The sequence below is a fragment of the Phascolarctos cinereus genome, unplaced genomic scaffold, assembly GCF_003287225.1.
Source record: "Phascolarctos cinereus isolate Bilbo 61053 unplaced genomic scaffold, phaCin_HiC Scaffold_1;HRSCAF=81, whole genome shotgun sequence".
In the NCBI taxonomy this organism is placed as follows: Eukaryota; Metazoa; Chordata; class Mammalia; order Diprotodontia; family Phascolarctidae; genus Phascolarctos; species Phascolarctos cinereus.
In genome coordinates this window covers 247,350,494-247,368,773 of record NW_027555514.1, presented here as the reverse complement: position 1 = coordinate 247,368,773, position 18,280 = coordinate 247,350,494, and the positions used below count along the sequence as shown (strand labels likewise).

Sequence of the window (18,280 nt, the reverse complement as noted above, 5' to 3'; positions counted from 1 at the left end):
CTATTTACAAATGCTTACACAGGTAACAAGTAAAATGAATTAGGATCATAACATAGGGAGGTAAGCTTGACTTCACAGATATCACTGAGAATTAGTGGGATGAGACTCATGCCTGGAATATAGTTCTCCAAGGCTTCAAATCTTGTTCTAAAGAAAGAAGACAGATGAGGGAGAGGGGGAAGGGTTTGGAAAGGGAGGGCAAGGATAGAATTTTTTATTAGGAAGATAATGACAATATGTGGAAATCCAGGAGCCAAAGTACACTAGAGAACATTTGGTTCTCAACAAATGAAAGCTGTATCGTCATGAGGGTATACTACAGACCACTTGGATGGAGAGAAGAAATGGATTAGAATTCAAGAAAAAAATCACAAGCTTGTCACAGAGGTATGGTGGGAGGCTTCAATTATGGAAGCATCTGTGCAAACTCTCCTGACCAAAACAAGAGAATCTTGGCAGTTAATATCCTTCAAAATCCATCTGCCCCCCCCCACATTTCTAGACTTAATTCATGTTGCTCTATGCGTTCATGATTCTAACCAAACTCACCTACGTGTTGTGCCCCAAAATGGGCATCAACTCTCCTGCCCTGTCCCCATGAGTGAATTATACTGCTTCCACCTGTTAGAATTCTTAGTCTCCTCCAAGGCTTTAACTTAAGTGACACTACCTTTTATGAAACTTTTCCTAATTCCCTTAGGGTTTTTTTTGTTGCTATTCTTCAGAAATTACTTCATATTTCCATGCTGGTGTATATGTTGGATAATAAGCTCTTTGAGGGCAAGGAATATCTCATTTTTATCCCAATCCTTAGCATCCTCTTTTGCATCTTGTGGCCCACCTGAAAAATGTTTATTGAGTTGAATTGAATAGCATTCACACCAACCTGGAAGGGCTGGTGTACAAAGAGTTGGTGAAAAGGAAGTGATGAGACTCCATCTTAAAATCTGTGTTAGAAGAGGAGAGAAAAGTCTAGAAAAGTATGTATGGCATGCACTGTAAGGTTGGGAGAGAAGATTTCAAGTACTCAAAAAAAGATTCCCTAAGACTAAGATTTTTTTAAGACTAGGTTTCCCCATTTCACCAGGCTGAAAATGCAGGAGCCACTCAGAGGCCCAATTCCTCTGCTAATCAGCAGAAAAACTTTGATCTGTTCTAATTCTGAGCCAGACCTCACCTCATTAGGCAGCCTGGTACCCCTCCTCAAGAACTCACAATATTGGTATCATGCATGGTGTGGACATCTAACTGGCTTTAGCTTTTTACCTCTCAGAGCTCCTCAATTCAGCAATCCAGCATTCTTAGTATCCTGTGTAGCAGGGATTATAAGCATTCCTATCATGCTTGGCCCATGGACTGAGATTCCAAGGGGGAATCCTCCAATGAGGAACAGCCTCAATGCTCCTGTTTTGATGAGTTTTATGACTTCTGGCATACCTCTGATTTGAACTTGATCTTGCTCTGCCCGAGCGATTCCTCAGAAGAAATCCTGTAGGAAGCTGAATGTGGCACAAACCTTTCCTTTGCCTCCACAAAACCTAGCTGTGACCCACATCATCAGGACCTTTACTTCTAGGGACTTAACAAACAACTTCACTATGTTAATGATATGGAAATGTTTTTCATCTTAGGTGGAATGTTTGCATTTTGACAGAATACTTCTGGCAATACCAGCTTTTAAACCTAAAGAAATAAATATAATTTTGAGAATGTTACGCATGAAGCACAACAAAATGGCTGGGGCCTACCTAGATACCCATAAGCCTTTCAGCTACTTCTGTTGACCTGCCTTGGACCAGCCTTGCTCTCCTTATTAAAGACATAAACAAACACCTTTCACCTTCATTTATACATTGATTTGTGTGGACATACAACTGTATAATCCCCAGCAATTCTTTCATACTTTTACCACTGCATATTGGTGTCTACAGGAAAAACAGACCCTGTTTTTAGAAAATCATCAAGGTAATTGTCACTCAAAAACATTCAACAGTCCACCTAGGTAAAATGGTATGATTTCAGGTTAATTTTACCCCCTTTCCCAACGTACCAGCTATTATGAAAGGTAAAATTTAAGTTGTTCATTTTTCTGTTCATCATCTTAAAATGTAAAAGTAGGACTTTTGGAAATAACCATTTCCAATACGTTGGGAATTGATACAATCTGCTGGAGTTTAAAGGAACATCATTCACTAAAGAATAGAAGTATTTCACAGATGAAAGTGAATAGATAAGCAAATAGATAATCAATGCCTGGAAATAAACTCTTCCAAAAAATTGTGCTATTTTCTTTGTATTCCTCTGTATGTCACTCTACCTTTCCAAAAAACTACCAATTTGCAATCATTTAAGATGGCCTTACTGGGACTGGCTACAAAATATCTCTCCCCCAAATAGGCAGATATGCCCCAAAGGTGTTCCAAATTTACATTTCTATTTAGTCAAATGTAAAGTATTTACTGTTTCTTAAGTCTTACTTGAAAGAAAGTACTATCCTATTTGAGTATCACTTAACATAATAATATGGGAAAAGTGACTGCCAGCTGATATCTCCAACAGTCTGAGATCAACAGCTTGGACAGGGAAGAGAAGACATTCTAACTCACTCCCACCATCATCAACAACCAGCACTTCCTGCGGGCCAAGGTTAAGGGACCCACCATCCTCTCTGTCTCCCAGACTCACAACCTTGATCTTCCTGAAGTTAAGGTCAGATCATGTCAACCCCGTCCATGAACATTCAATAAATTTCAATGGCTCTCTATAAATTCCAGGATCAAATAAGAAATTGTTTGTTTAGCTTCTCATGACTGGGCCCCTTCCTACCTTTCTCCAGTCTTCTGACACTTTCCTCCCCTCTATGTACTCTACGATCCAGTGACCCAGACCTTCTTGTTCTTGACAGACAACACTCAATCCCTCAACTCTGCCTTTTTGCTGGCTGTCTGCCATGACTGTAATGCTCTCCTATTTACCTTCACCTCCTAGCTTTTCTGGCTTCCTTCAAGACTCCGCTCAAACACCACCTACTTCAAATCCCCAGTGTGCTTTGGTCGTTCTAGGCATTTCACTTACCATGCTGTATTTGCAAGTCATCGGACTGAATGCTGTTATAATTCCCACACAGACCACTGGTTTTTCCTCTGTGGTCCTCAGACAACTTGATGTAAATGCCAGATATGCCATCCCAAGCCAATGAAAAGCCAAAGTTTGTTTTCACCAGAATGTAGTCAGCGAGCCTCTCAATGTAGACATGCCCAATTGTCTGTGGCAATGTCAACCTGGAAAAATAGAACAAAAGTATTCCTACGAGCTCTGACATAAAGTCAATGATAATGACCTTGGAGGGAAAGTCTTCTAGAATTATTTGGTTCTTCAAATGGTAAGAAATTTTCTCCGTCAATACTAATAGACTTAGTTACTAAACACCCAATCAGTAATTTAGTTCAATTTAATTCAACCATGAGTTAATCTAGCAACATGCACATATTATATACTAAAAGGGCATACTATGTGCAAGGCAATGTTCTAGGCTCTAGAGATACAAAGACGAAATAATATAGTCTTCAAGGAATTTACAATCTAATGGGGGTGAGGATTGAGATATCTACACAAATAGCTGTAACACAAAGCAGAACATGATCAATTCAAATGATGGATCCATTTCATTTCAGGCCAATTCAACCAATAGAACCATCATTTATTAAGTTTCTACCATGTGCAAGGCACAAACTGTTGTAAATAACAACAATAACAATAATACCTCTTCTAGCTTTAGGGGAAAAAGACAAAAGGAAGACAAGGGAAAATCAAGATACCCAGCATAAAGAAGAGTTGAGCCTTGAAGCAAGGGAAAAATTTCAAAAGGGAAGAATGGAGGGAAATGCGGAATGAATCCAGTCTGGCATGGCATACAGCAGTGAGCAAAGTCACAGAAACTGGATATGACAGTCATACTTGGATCCTGCCTACATATCCAATTATCTACAAGATGTACCTGAATGTCCCACTGGCTCTTCAAATTCAACATGACCAAAACTAAACTTGGAATATGTCCCAATGAAGCCTATTCTTCCTTCTGATTTCATTATCTCTGTCAAAGCCATTACCATTTACCTAGTCTCCCATGTTTGAAAACTTTATGTTATCTTTGGATTTTAGAGTTCTGAGAGAAGGAAGAGTTCCTATCATTCACCAAATCCTTTTTAATTTAATCCCTGCAAAATCTCTGACCCATCCTCTCTATTCCCACAAACTACTAGAAAAAGAAATGTATTGCCTTTTCATCTACTCATCACACATCTGCCTATTACAACAATCTCCTAACAACCTCTTTTTTGCCTCCACTCCTTTCCTCCTCCTATTCATCTTCACAGAGGTACCATATTGATTTTCCTTATGGATAGACTTGTTCATGTCACTTCCTCTGCTAAAAACAAAACCTTCAATGGCTCCCTATTTCCTAATGAGTGAAGTTAAAACTCGTCCATCTAGCCTTTCAATCTCCCCACTATAGCACCATCTGATTTTGCAGCTCAATCTTTTATTGCTTCCTTAAATATATTCTATGCAGCAAAGTGAATGATTCACAGTGCTTTGTACACACCCTGCACATTCCCACCTCTGCACCTTTGTCCATGCCTGTTCCTTATGTCTGATGAGCCTTTGGCTTCCTTCTGTCTCTTGAATTTTTATCTTTCTTACAAAACCTGATTCAAATGTCACCTCTAGGAAACTTTGTTGCCCCCCCTGAGACATCACATAGCACTTTGTTTTTAATTTTATAAATTTATTGTGTATCATGATTTTGTACTAGAGTTGTTTATGCTTGTGCCCTATTTCTTTAATGGATGGTAAGCCCTATGAGGCCAGGGACCATGTATTATTCATTTATTTATTTACTGCATTAAACAAATACCCAATATGCACTGTGTGTTTAGTACAGCTTCATTACTTCCTCCAATAGTATTCGATTGGTTTCAACTAATGTTTTAACATGGAGAAAAATCATTACTGAAATTATTTTTAAAACTACTGTTGTCCCCCATATTATAGGAGTGGTTTGGGGTAAAAGACAGAATTCTGGGATTTGATTTGGGAAGACCTAGGTTAAGTCCTTCCTCTGATACTTACTAGCTATGTGACTGACCTTGGATAAGTCATGTAACTTCTGTTTCTCAGTTAATGGTACATGACTTATTTACTAAATATATATGGCCTTTTCCATATCAGCCAAAGCAAAGATGCATTTCCCCATGCTGAAGAAATTACAGGCCTTTCATATATTCATCTGCCTATCCTCACATTGGAGGCAACTAGGTGGCTCAGTGAATAGGGTACCAGGCCCAGAGTCAGGAAGATTCACCTTTCTGAGTTCAAATCTGGCCTCATTTGCTTACTAGCTGTGTGACCCTGAACAAATCATTTAACCCTCTCTGCCTCAGTTTCTTCATCTATAAAATGAGCTTGGAGCGAAAATGGAAAACTACTCCAGTATCCTCACCAAGAAAATTCCAAATGGGGAAACAAAGAGTTGGACATGACTGTGAACAACAACAAAATCCTCACCTTAAGGCATATATTTGACATAGGAAGCTCCTTTATTTAAAAAAAAAATCTTTTTACTACAAATTTAGTAATATCAACAAATAAACATTCTATTTACAAAGAAGAACAGAAAAAGAAGAGTGTATAGGAAATTATTAATCCCTATTATGTATAACTTGGGATTTTTAAAAGTATAATTCAGTTTAACATGACAGTTTAATACTAACTAGCTTTTCTGTGTTCCATTCTAAACTTCCTTCTGCTTTCTTCTGTGTATTTTTAAAAGTGGTTTAGAACTCCTCTCAACCAAAGGGCTACAGCATATTCCAAAATATCACTAATGCATAGCATCCAGAGGATGAATCTAACGGCACTTTCTCAGGAATATTTTTGCCACTTCTAGCAATATTTGCTGAAATAATAACAGATATAACAATGGTAGCACATGTCTCAAGCTGTCCTGTTCCCCCTCCCTAAGTCAGCAAGGTGTATTAAAAGAGCAATGAACTCAGAGACCTTCGTTCAAATACTGACTGACTCTTTTGTAGCTATGTGTCTCTGAGCAAGTCACTGATTCTACATCTCACTTTCCTCATTTCTAAAATAGGGATAATATGACTTTTGCCACTTTCCTCATAAGATGATAGTGAGGAAAGTGCTCTATTAAAAATGAGAAGCAATATGGTATAGTGAATAAATTAAAATGAATAAATAATTGAATGAATGAGCAAATCAATCAATGAGTGAATGAATGAAAAAATAAATGAAAGGCATTATTTATGCACTTTTATGTGCCAAGCATGGTACTAATCATTGAGGATGCATATTCAAAAGAGATGTCCCTGTTTTTGAAGAACTTATGTTCAAATAATAGAGACAATATATTATAGGAGAGCAGTGGCAAGCAAGGGGAGTTATGGTCCAGGAAGTCACAAAGATGCTAAGTAGAATAATAGGGCAGTCAATTGACATGCCCTATTGGAAATTAACCCTCTAAACACAAAGTGCCCTAGAGATGGAGGAGATTTGGTGTGATGGGTGTCACTATAGGCACAAACCTGGCACCAGGTTTGTGGGCCATAAAGCAGAACTAACAAGGCAAGTGAGTATAGACATGGGATTATAGATAAGGTCAAATTCTGATTGGTGAGGTGAGGTCGTGGCAACTAGTTGGAAGGAATGGGGAGAGAGAACCTAGGACCCCAATTCTATGCAGGTTACTGCCACAAGGAACAGCCTGTTTTCATTTGGGGAATAAGGAAGACAAGGAGGAGCTGTACTCATCCATGATATGACCTTCATAACTGGTTCACTTGAATCCTTTAAAAAAAAACCACTAGTGATACTTAGCTTTAATGAGGCACATCATCAGGACTGGCCCAGGACACAGGGGTTTGAATCCCCCCTCAGATACCCACCTTGAGCAAGCATTTTATCATCTCTGGCCTCCCCTTTCTTACCCATAAGATGAGGGGGCTGGATCAGACCATCTCTATGAACCCTGACAGAGCTAAATCCATAATCCTATTGTAACAGCCTCACCCATAGAGGCTAGAGATAGTTACCATATCATTGAGAGGCAATGGAATCTTGGACAATGAGTCTGTGAGGAGACTCAGAGTTTTAACTGACATTCTAAAAGATTATCTGTCATGGCTTAAAAAGATTAAATGAAATACAGAGAGAAAGAAGATGAAGTGTACTGTCCTAAGAGAACTGTTTAAAATCCTATCTTGTGAAGAAGTATTTATAAAAAGAATTCTTAAAAGATGTTGGCTGCAAGCCTGAGAAAGCCGAAGAACAGAACAACATTTCAGGTATAAAGAGAAGCCAGCAGTTGTAATGATTTTTAAGGGTGACTTGGCTTTAATATCTCCCATAGCTCACAGATTGCAAACAATTATTTATGTCTTCATTTTATTGTCTGTTGTACTTTCAATAAATAGTACAGACGGTAGCCTTGATATTTAATTAAACTGGTATGCACTGATATTATTTAATTAAACATAGGAAATTAGGGAATTTGACATAGAGAAATAAACAAAGAGCTTTGGAGAAAGAGGCATCTCCAATATATTTTTTAAAACCTGGTACACTGAGGTAGGGTCTCAGAGCTCATTAATTATTGAGAGAAATGTTGCAATTTTAGTATGGAAGAATCAGAATATTCTCCTCTATTTATTACCTTTGAACCCAAGATAAGAATGAACATAAGGCAAACGAAGCAGGAGCAAGAAGAGGGAAAGGTGATCACCCCACTTCGGCTAGATCAATCCTAAAATCCTGCCACACTATGATACTTTCTTTCTACTGGAACTATGATTTTATTGCTGTAGGAAGCTTGTGGTGAAGAATTTCCTTTCCCACTGTGGTCAGGTATTTTTCTCTGCAATTTATAGGCCTTAGGGATTTTCCTGGGGCACAATGCTCTGTTTCACAAGGTAGTATATGGCAGAGGCTGGACTTTAACCCAACTCTTCCAGATTCTGAGGCTGGATATTTACCCATGATGCTACTATGACACTCTGCCTCTTAATTCTATGATATGATTTTATTAGCAGTAGTAGCCATTGAGGAATGATACACCTTTATTACCCAAAGCAATCTGTGTCTTACAAAGGAAAAAACATGCAGGGGTAACTGGATATAGCTACATTCAAGCAGTATGGATCACTGATAAAGAATCACAGAACACTTGAGTACTTGATCCAGACCCTTCAAACATGGCATTTTTCCTCACATACATGCACAAGGAAGGGGCCGACGGAATTTGGGGAGGGTAATCACTCCTAGGGTCACAGTATGATACCCAGCACTTCGTTGGGGGAGAATTTTTTTCACTCCCATGTATTAACACTGCCTTGCACATAGAGAATCTTAATACATGCTTGTACTGAATAACATTGAGTACTTCACAGAAAAGTAGGTGACCGAATACAAATCTTTTCTAATTCATTTGCTGAGTGTCCTGTGCCATCTAGTCTCAATATTCTAACAAGTTAATGCTAGTATTTGAATTACAGAATTTTTTTGAACTGTACAGAATCTTGGAGACCATCTAGGCCAAATTTCTCATCTCATGATATGGAAAATATGACCCAGGGAGGTAAAGCACATTTTGGGGGAGCTTTTTTTAACCTTTTCAAAACAAAATAATTTGATAAGATGATAATAATAATAGAAATAATTGTATTATACATGCCTCCAGCTGTACTCCCTGTACCCCAAACCCAAGAGGCATCAGGTATGGTAAAAGGGTGCTGAATTAGGAACCAGAAGACCTGAATCCAAATTTTGATTCTGATTAATTCTGGGCAAGTCATTGATTCTTTGTCTTATTTTTCTCATCCCTAAAATGGGAAGAATAAAACTGATACCATCTTCTTCATGGAATGATTGCAAGGAGTGCTTTGTAAAAAAAAAAAGTGAGACATAGCATGCCATAGTGAATGACTGAAAAGCATTGATTATCAGCCCATCACTTTCTAGGTGCTGAGGATACAAACACAAAAGTGAGATGGTCCCTGAATTAAAGGAATTTACATGCTAATGGCCTCTGTGAAATTACTGTAAGTTTCTTACTAGGTAAATTCTTAAGTTTATTTTAGATGAGGAAATGCTACCTTCTTATTCCCCAAAACTCATTTCCACTCTGAGCTGCTTCGAAATTGCATTGCAAATTTCATTTGAGCAACTATCAGATCATACCTGATTCCATCTTTCTTTACTTCATGACCAGAAATGAGAATTTCTTCTTGGCTTGAAAAGAACAAGCTAACTGACCGATGGCAGTAGTACACGGAACCAGGGCACTTAGGACTATTATGAACCTGGAGAGGAGAAAAATAAACACAGCTGATGGGAGCCAAGAAAAAAAAAATAAGTTTACTAGTGTTGCATTTCCATAGTCCCATTACTTCCCGGCACTTTACAAATGTTATATAACTACACTTAGGGATCGCTTACTTTACCAATGGAAAGTTTAGAACAGAAGAGAAAATGCTTTCTCTAACTGAAATGTCAGGGAGAATTTAGGGAGATGTTATCTTTAGCTTAGAAAACAGTAAAGAGAATTGATTTGCTAAAATATATACACGTACATACATTTAGATAGATATAGATATGTGACTCAAGCCTTACTGGGTTGGCTTCAGTGTTGTTTACTCTTACATTTATATAGTACCTTTTTCTTTTCAAGACCTGAAACTACCCATGTAAGGTTTCAGAATTCCAAAGCCCCATATCATGTACTGGAAACAAGAAGAGCTACTGAGCTCCAGACAATGTTTGTAACTTGATGTTACCTATTAGAGAATCATGAAATATGCTTCAAATGGAGCAAAGCTAAGGATATTTGGAAGTCTGCATGGCATAGTATAGGGGTGGGGAACCTTTGGCCTCGAGGCCACATATGGCCCTCTAGGTCCTCAAGTGCAGCCCTTTGACTGAATCTAAACTTCACAGAACAAATAAAAGGATTTGTTCTGTAAAACTTGGACTCAATCACAAGGCCGCACCCGAGCACCTAGAAGGCTACATGTGGCCTTCAGGCCAGAGGTTTCCCATCCCTGGCATAATGCATTAACAGTAACAGCTGGAGCCAGAAAGACCTAGGTTCAAGTTCTGCCTTTGACTTCTACTAGGTGTACGATTCTGTGCAAGTCATTTGACCCTTCAGTGACCCAGGCAGCTCTCTGAGTCTGAGACTAGAAGTTGCAGGGTGGGTACTGATTTTCCCCAGTAGAGGTAATTTTAATTTACTGGGTATTCCCAGAAGTCCTAGTTCAGCTTTACATTTTAATAGTTTAAAATTTCATTAAGACTTGTTAGACACTCTATATATGAGTATATAGAGATATACACACATAAATATAGAAAAGGGAATATTAGTAAGGGAGAGGGATGGCAGGAAGAAAGCAAGAGTATGAAAAGAAATAAATAGAATTCTAGATTTTTCCAATCTACGATGGTGTAGGTAATGGAGTTTCCATACTGAGACTACACTATATTAATGAAATCACAGATCCAGACTGGAAACAAAAAAAAACTATAGAAAGTGTCATATATACAGCTTCACCAAAGAAAAAAAAAGTTCCACTGGTGAATCTGAAAAAGATTCCAAGAATGAAACCATCCCTAATGTAAACAACATCTCTTAAAAGTAGAAACAGAGCTAGAGTTCGTATCTTAATATTAATGCATAAATATAATCCTTTCTTGAGCCTAACATTCACAAAACATTTATAAATCACCTGTTGTATATAGAGGGCAATTAGGTGGTGCATCGAATAGAGCCCTGGCCCTGGAGTCAGCAGGATCTGAGTTCAAATCCAGCCTCAGACACTTACTAGATGCGTAACACTGGGTAAGTCACTTAACCCTGTTTGCCTCAGTTTCCTCATATGTAAAAGTGAGCTGGAGAAGAAAACGGCAAATCATTTCAGTACCTTTGTCAAGAGAACCCCAAATGGGGTCGCCAAGAGTCAGACTCAACAATAACAATTACATACAGACTATCACGCTAAGGAAAAAAAGAAAGACAAAATTTAGCTAAGCCACCAGAGTCTCTACCCTCATGGAACTTAGAGTCTTAGATGGGGATAAGACCCAATAGAAGTAACTGTGATATATACAATAATTCATGAATAAGTTCATTATAAAGGTGCATAATGAAGTGCTGTTGGAGATATGAAGGAGGAAAGATGATTGCCAACAGAGGTAATTAGGGATGGCTTTACTGATATGGTGTCATTTGGCTCTTGGTGGATGGTGAGAAGAATTCAACGATGTTACATGACCAGATCTATTTGTAAGGAAGATTATTCTGGTATTGGATATGCCAGGCATGTGCTGAATTGAAGGAAGGGAAAGGGTGGAGGAAAAGAAGTTCTATTAGATGACTACCAAAAAATTATGCAGAGAATCAGTAACAATAGCTTGTACTAGGGTAATGGTGATGAGAATAGGAAAAGGGAAGGAATGTAAAAAATATTGTGAAGATAGAATAGACAAGACTTTGGCAAATGGTTGGATATGAGAGGCGTGAGAAAGGGAAAAGTCAGATACCACCAAGGTTTGGCATTACCCATCACAGCCTTTTCTATTCGTGAATCTTGTTCTATGTTTAGTTATGATTTTTGTGTATTTGTCTTTTCCCTGTTACTAGATGGCATGCTCCATGAGGGCAATGGGAATATCTGACCGATCTGTGTTTGTCTCCACAAAAACGAACACAATTATCTGCATTTATTTGGTGCTTAATAAGTGGTAACTGAATTTGAGTTTGAAGAATTGAACATTCAATCAACAAGCTTTTATTACCAGTAGACTTGTGCTGGGCAAAGTATCTAGCTTTGAACCCTGAAGTATCATATGATCATAGATTTAGATGTACAAGAAACATGAGAAGAGACATACGACCACGGATTTAAAGCTGAAAAGGACCTTAGAGATCATTATCCAAATGACTCCAAAACCAGGACTCACTTCATTCGGCCAAGCAAGTCAGGTAAAAAACAAAAGGCAAGTAGGAAGGGCTGGTGGCTCTAAGCCCTGGGAATCTGGGCCAGCATGAGAAAGGGCAGGCCAGTAGAAAAAGAGCACCTGAGGTAGGGTCTACAGAAGAAGAAGGCCTGGAACACAGAATGGGAACACTAGACACAAACAAAGTCTTCCCACCTACTTCTTTTTCCTGCAGCCAGCCCTGTCTGTGGCACAGATGCAGACAGATTTGTGATCCTGTTGAGTCATTACACTCCATTTAGTAACTTCCAACACGACCTATTTCCTTCCTGGGATTCAAGAATTTAATGGCCCTTTTTTGTTGTTGTTGCCGCTGTTGTTTTAAAACGCCTCTCTGACTCCTTTCAATATCTGTGCTCCTTTACTTTTATCAGCACTTATTTCCATCCCTTTGTCACTGGACCACCTGTTTTGTCTCCCTCCTCCGCCATCATTCCTTTGTTTCTGCTATCAAAACTATGCCATCTGCATATATTAATCTCTTGTTGCATGTGGGAGGAGGAGATGGCTCAAGCCATCCCAAACAAAGACATGAGAGAAAAAGAGAAAGGTTTCAGCAAATCAAGACAGTGGGAAACTCCAGCTCTTAAATCCTATGTGGCTTCATGATTCTTCTTCAACATGTACAAGTAATCTCTGTGCTGAATGAAATATACTCTCTTTCCATTGATATGAGCTTTCTCTCTAAAGAGAATAATGCTATAAGAAAGAAGAAAAGTCATAACTTAGAAAAGAGAGGTAATGTGGAATGATGGATAGAAAGCCAGGGGCCAGGAAGACTTAGCTTATTCCAGTCCTCTTTGTCACATGCTAGCCAGGGGACCATGGAGAAGTCACATACCCCCCAAATAAACACACACACACAAAACTGAAATTCTGAAAATCAAGGAAGAGATAAACAAAATTGAATATTAAAAAGTATTTATTTGATAAATCTGGGCTGGTTTTTCAAAAACAATTAATAAAACAGAAAAACCACTAGCTAATTCAATTTTCCAAAAGAGAACAAAGCAGATTACTTAACCTCTCCATGTCCCAGTCAACTCTCTAAACTATAACTTATAGGGGAGTCACCAATCTACATCAATGGAATGAGTATCTACACCAAGAGTTTTCCACATGAATGAAATGACTGTTCCAGATCCCCACTCTCCCATACACACACACCCAAAATATGTAGAAGAAAGAAGCATCACTGAAGAAGAAAAAGAAATGTGAGGAGAAAGAAACAGTGAAGTATCTATTCACCCTACTCTCTCCAAACTTCAAAAAAAATACTAAAATGATATAGCTTAAGGATAAAGACATGTCACCTAACAAATACTGATTTTCAAGTATCAGTGGCAGCAGAGTACATTTGGACGGCCTGATAAATATATTCCCACCCAAGTATTCTCCTTCTTTCATTCTTGGTCCTATACTCAGGCTAGACTAAAAGGTTGATTCAGTCCGTTCAGCTTAGAAGCTGTTCGAGATGCCATCATCATCCAATATTTTCCATCGTGAATCAAGATCTTTTTAAGCACAGTCACTTCCGTCCCTGGGTTACCTACCCAAACAGTGTACTGGGGTTCTTGAGCACCACAGTCCTTTGCCAAAATGTAAGAACAGTTTCCTGGGAAGTAATAATAGATGCCATCGAATGTTTCAAAATGGTGTTGTCCCCAGGTTTTGCAGATTCCATCTCTCTCCTTACCTGTGTTAGGCACTGAAGGAAACAAAGCAAAATAAGGTCATAATTAGCAAGATTAAAAAAAAATTGGTCATATTTTTTCATCGCTTCAGAAGAAGAGCCAATTCAGATTCCCATTTTAAAAGGTGCATACTTAATTCTGATCATTGAATTATCATAATCAATATTGCAACATCTATTCTAGGATCTCCACACCTGGGTTCGATCTAGCTTCAGATATTTATGTGTGACCCTGAAAAAGTAATTTAGCCTCTATTTGACTTAGTTTCCTCACTTGCAAAAAAATGAGATAATAAATCTTACCTCCCAGGGTTATTATGAGGATAAAGTGAAAAAATTAATTTTATCTGTTATCTATAAAATGCTTTATAAACCTTAAAGCAATATGTAAATGCTATATAAATATATATGCATATTATATGCATATTTACTTTTATATGTGTAAGTACTTATATGTTATACATATATCTATGCATAAAACATGTAAATATACATATAAAGGAAATACACACATATAAATATGTGCATGTTCATATAAACCTATACACATGTATATGTACATATATACCTGTGTGTATTTAAAACATACATACACATATATATGTATGCGTGTGTGTATTTGGTAGTATTTCCACATTGCAAAGGAATGGAAAGGTGGTATCAATGGGGAATGGCTAAATAATAAGTGATACATTCACATAATGAAATACTTGTGTCACCAAGAAGGATGAATCTGAAAAATACAAAGAAACATATGAAGATGTATAAAAACTGATGGAAAGTGAAGTAAGCAGAGCCAGAGGAGCCACTTAGAGGACCACTCAGATTTGGAATCATAAACACTCAGGTTCGAATTCAACCTCAGATACTTACTAGCAGTGTGACCCTGGCTAAATCATTTAAATTCTCTGTTTCCTTCTCTATAAAATGAAAGGTTTGGATTTGAAGTCTTTAAGGCTCCTTCCAGCTCTAAATATATAATCCTATGCTCCTCACCTTTTACACATGAGAAAAATTAATTCTCAGGACTGTAAAATGACTTTCCCAGAGTCATGCAGTGAGTGATGGCAGGACTTGGGCTCCATTGTAGGTCTTGACTCCAAATCAAGTGCCCTTGCAGCAAACCCCAAGCAATGAAGGGTTATCAATGAAATAATAGATTTCACCAATACCTAGTCAAACGCAAATAATGCCAGCTTCCTAATAGCATGGGCTGCTCCATTCTTGCCTTTGTATTCCCATAGCCCAGTCCCTGTGACCTAGTCAGTGCTTAATAAATATATCTTGAATTAAATTGATGTGAGAAATATGTATTATTCAAGAAATTTATATAGAATTTTGAAATCTATAAAATCAAGTGTAGTCAAATTCAAATAAAAGAAACACTTTGTCTGTACTGCCTCCTCCTCTTGTGTATCACCTCACATTTATCACCACCTTTCCTACCACATTCCCCATCTTCTACCCCTTCCCATGTACCATCCCTATTCACTTGGGTGGAGCTAAAGAAAGGAGGCAGTCAGGTGGTATGGGAAGAGAGCGGGCCAGAGTCAGGAGATTTCTATTCATCAGCTCCATCATGTCATACAACTTCTTATAATTTCTTATCATTTCTGAGGAATATTCCATTCCATCCATGTCACACAGTGTGCACTGATATTGTTTCCAGGTCTTTGCTACCACAAAAAGTGTTCTACCTTGGTTGATTATTGACTGGTTCTCTAAGCCCCAGGTCTTCATTTGTCAAAGGAGGGAATTAGACCAGATGACCTTTCTGTCCCTTTGATTTGCACTAATAAGATAAAAATAAGTCTCAGAGCTATTAACCATTCTAAGTGTAAGCCACTCACAAAAATATAATGAGTAGATTGAGCCAGTAAGTCTATGATACTGCTGTTTTTAATCAAATAGGTTGACCTTGTACAAACTTTAGCCTCTTCATTTAGCCATGATATGCTCCTTTCATGCTCAGAATCTCAGCCTCCCCTCCCCCATTCAAAACAAAGACAAATGAGCATGTTATGGGGTCATGATCAGTCACTGGCTCCAAATAACGTCTTATTTGTAAAAAATAAGTAGGCAATTAGTGAGAACCCAGGCTCAATGCCTTGGCTCTGCCTAAAGTAGAAGAGTAGCTTGTGAAAACAGAATGGGGAAATGGGAAGGTAAGTATATCTATTTTCTTTTACATTGGTTTTTAAATTACCTTAAATTACCCAGCTTGAATTGAAGAGTTTCCAGTAGATTTACATTATGATTGCCATGTAGCTCTATGGATGAGTGCTACTATAGCAAACTATCCCATAAATTTCCCCTCAATTAAGAAATTGGATTCCCCTGCATATCTCTGAAGCTTACCAATCTGGCACCTTTCCCCAAGGGCCTGAAATATCTGACAGTCACATGTACCGGCCGCTGAACAGAAAGCCCCATTTAGGCATTCATGAGGGCAAGAACCTGCAAATCAAAAAAGAGTTGACTTCTGGAATGCATCGCTTCATATAAACACAATAGATCAAGGTTTAGCTTGGGCTAAACTTAGCCGTTAACTCAAACAGAACCCAGCTCCACCACGGGCTCTGGCTAAAACAGTCAACCAATAACGTCCCTCAGTTCATTTCACCGTGTGTACTCCAAAGTGGGGAGAAAGGCTTACAAAGCTCAAACTAACTCAAGAGCAAAGGTTAACCTCTTCCAAGCAACTGAAAGGTCAAGTTCCCATGTAAGGAATCCAAATCCCAGTTGACAAGAACCAGAAATATACAAGTTGCAGATGATTCCGTTGACAAAGCTTGGCAGGAGTTGTACATATATTCAACTTTTCCTCACAACTCGATGCAGTATTAAGAAAAATTCTCAGCTAGAGATCAAATAGATCAGTTATAAAATCCCATTTAGAAATTCTTCCCCCTTCCCATCCCCCTCCAAAAAATGCCCTTGATCACCATTTCCTGAAAAATATTACTCAGGAAAACAAGTCATTGGGAACAGAAAATTTCATGGCCATCCATCACTAGGATATGAAAACTGAAAATTATAATGTTGATGTTTTGTTTAATGTTCACAATCTAAATATTTCATTTAAAGTTTGTATATTGTTCTTTATGCAGAGCTAAAAATGAAGTACTCTCTCAGGCCCACACTTTAAAGGCAGAGACCAAAGTTATAGTCATCCTATGTGGAATTTTTTTTTCATTTATGTCCAGAAAAATAACATGGCCCCAGGGGACTGGACAAAGCTCCAGGAAGCCAGAAACTAGAAATTCTAACCCTAATTTTGCCTCTACTTGCTGGGTGATCTCAAAAAAAAAAAAGTAAATGGGTCACAGTTAAAAGCTATCCTCTGTATCTATTGGGAACAGGACAAGAGGGAATAAGTTCAGATTACAGTTAGAAGTATTTAAGTTACCCATCAGGGATATAAGAACGGCTAGCCACTGGAACTTATCACCAAAGCAACTTGTTCAGTCTTCAATGGAGATTTTAAAGGAAAGGGTAGATAATTATCTTTCTGGCCTGGTTTATGTACAAGACTTTCTACAGGCAGGGGGAAGGACTTGATGACTTCTTGAATTCCTTCTCTATCCCCTTATGATCCTATAATGCTTCTATTTTTATAATGAGCCAAATAGTCTAAATGAGCGGTGTCAAACAAATCTAAACAGGGGCCACTAATCCATACAGAAGGATTTCCAAGTGCCACATATTGACTTCATTTTAAAATGTAATATAATCTATGTTTGATTGTATTTTTATTTATTTTGTTAAATTTCCCAAATACATTTTAATCAAACTTCCTAATGTAATTTCCCAATTAGATTTTAATCTGATTCAGGCTGTACTCAGGAGTGTTGCAGCCCCATGCCATCCATAGGCTGCCCATAGACACCTCTGGTCTAAACACATTTTAATTGGGGGAAAAACTAATTGATATGACCTTGCTCATAAATACTGATAAGTGATCAGGATCTTCTTGAAGAGTGGATAGAGAGACAGCCTCTTATCCCCAAAGAACTGGGTTCAAGTCACGCCTGTACCCCATAATGGCTGTGTGACCTTGGACAAGACCCTTTGCCTCTCAGTGCTCTAGGCAACTCTCAAGACTATATTGGCAGAGAAGTTGCCAACCTGCTTTGGGAGAGAGAATTCTTCTACCAGGAGCTCCCCATGCCAATGAAGTCAGATCCACTCCCTATTGCAAGTTCTTAAATCCATATGTGCTTTACCTTTAGAGATACCTGTTCACTAATAAACTGTAAAATTAATACCTTTTCAAATGGGTCAATCTTTCAAAATAAAAAGGCAAACAAAAGTCTGTACAAAAGATCTCATGAAATGAATGAAACATAAGCTTCTCCTCTTAAAAATGGCAGCCCTTGTCCAATTGTGTTATTTCTGTCAACTAGCAAATATGAAAGCAAAGGAGTAAGGATCATTCAAAGCTCAAGGATGAGAATATCCTTTTCATCTATTACACAAATTAAATGTAGAATATCTGAATTCTGGCCTTCGGGTTGG

General features: G+C 38.1%; 1 protein-coding gene across 1 annotated transcript in view; it reads right to left on the bottom strand.

Moving 5' to 3' along the window:
- The window catches only part of OTOGL (otogelin like), a 194,923-nt gene that overhangs the window by 169,007 nt on the left and 7,636 nt on the right, over positions 1 to 18,280 (bottom strand). Inside the window, exons 2-5 of the mRNA XM_078150389.1 lie at positions 16,121 to 16,219; positions 13,623 to 13,777; positions 9,256 to 9,377; positions 3,076 to 3,281 (exon numbers count right to left, since the gene is read on the bottom strand). Of these exons, the coding sequence (XP_078006515.1) occupies positions 3,076 to 3,281; positions 9,256 to 9,377; positions 13,623 to 13,777; positions 16,121 to 16,219 (582 nt within the window). The remainder of the gene's footprint in view (positions 1 to 3,075; positions 3,282 to 9,255; positions 9,378 to 13,622; positions 13,778 to 16,120; positions 16,220 to 18,280) is intronic.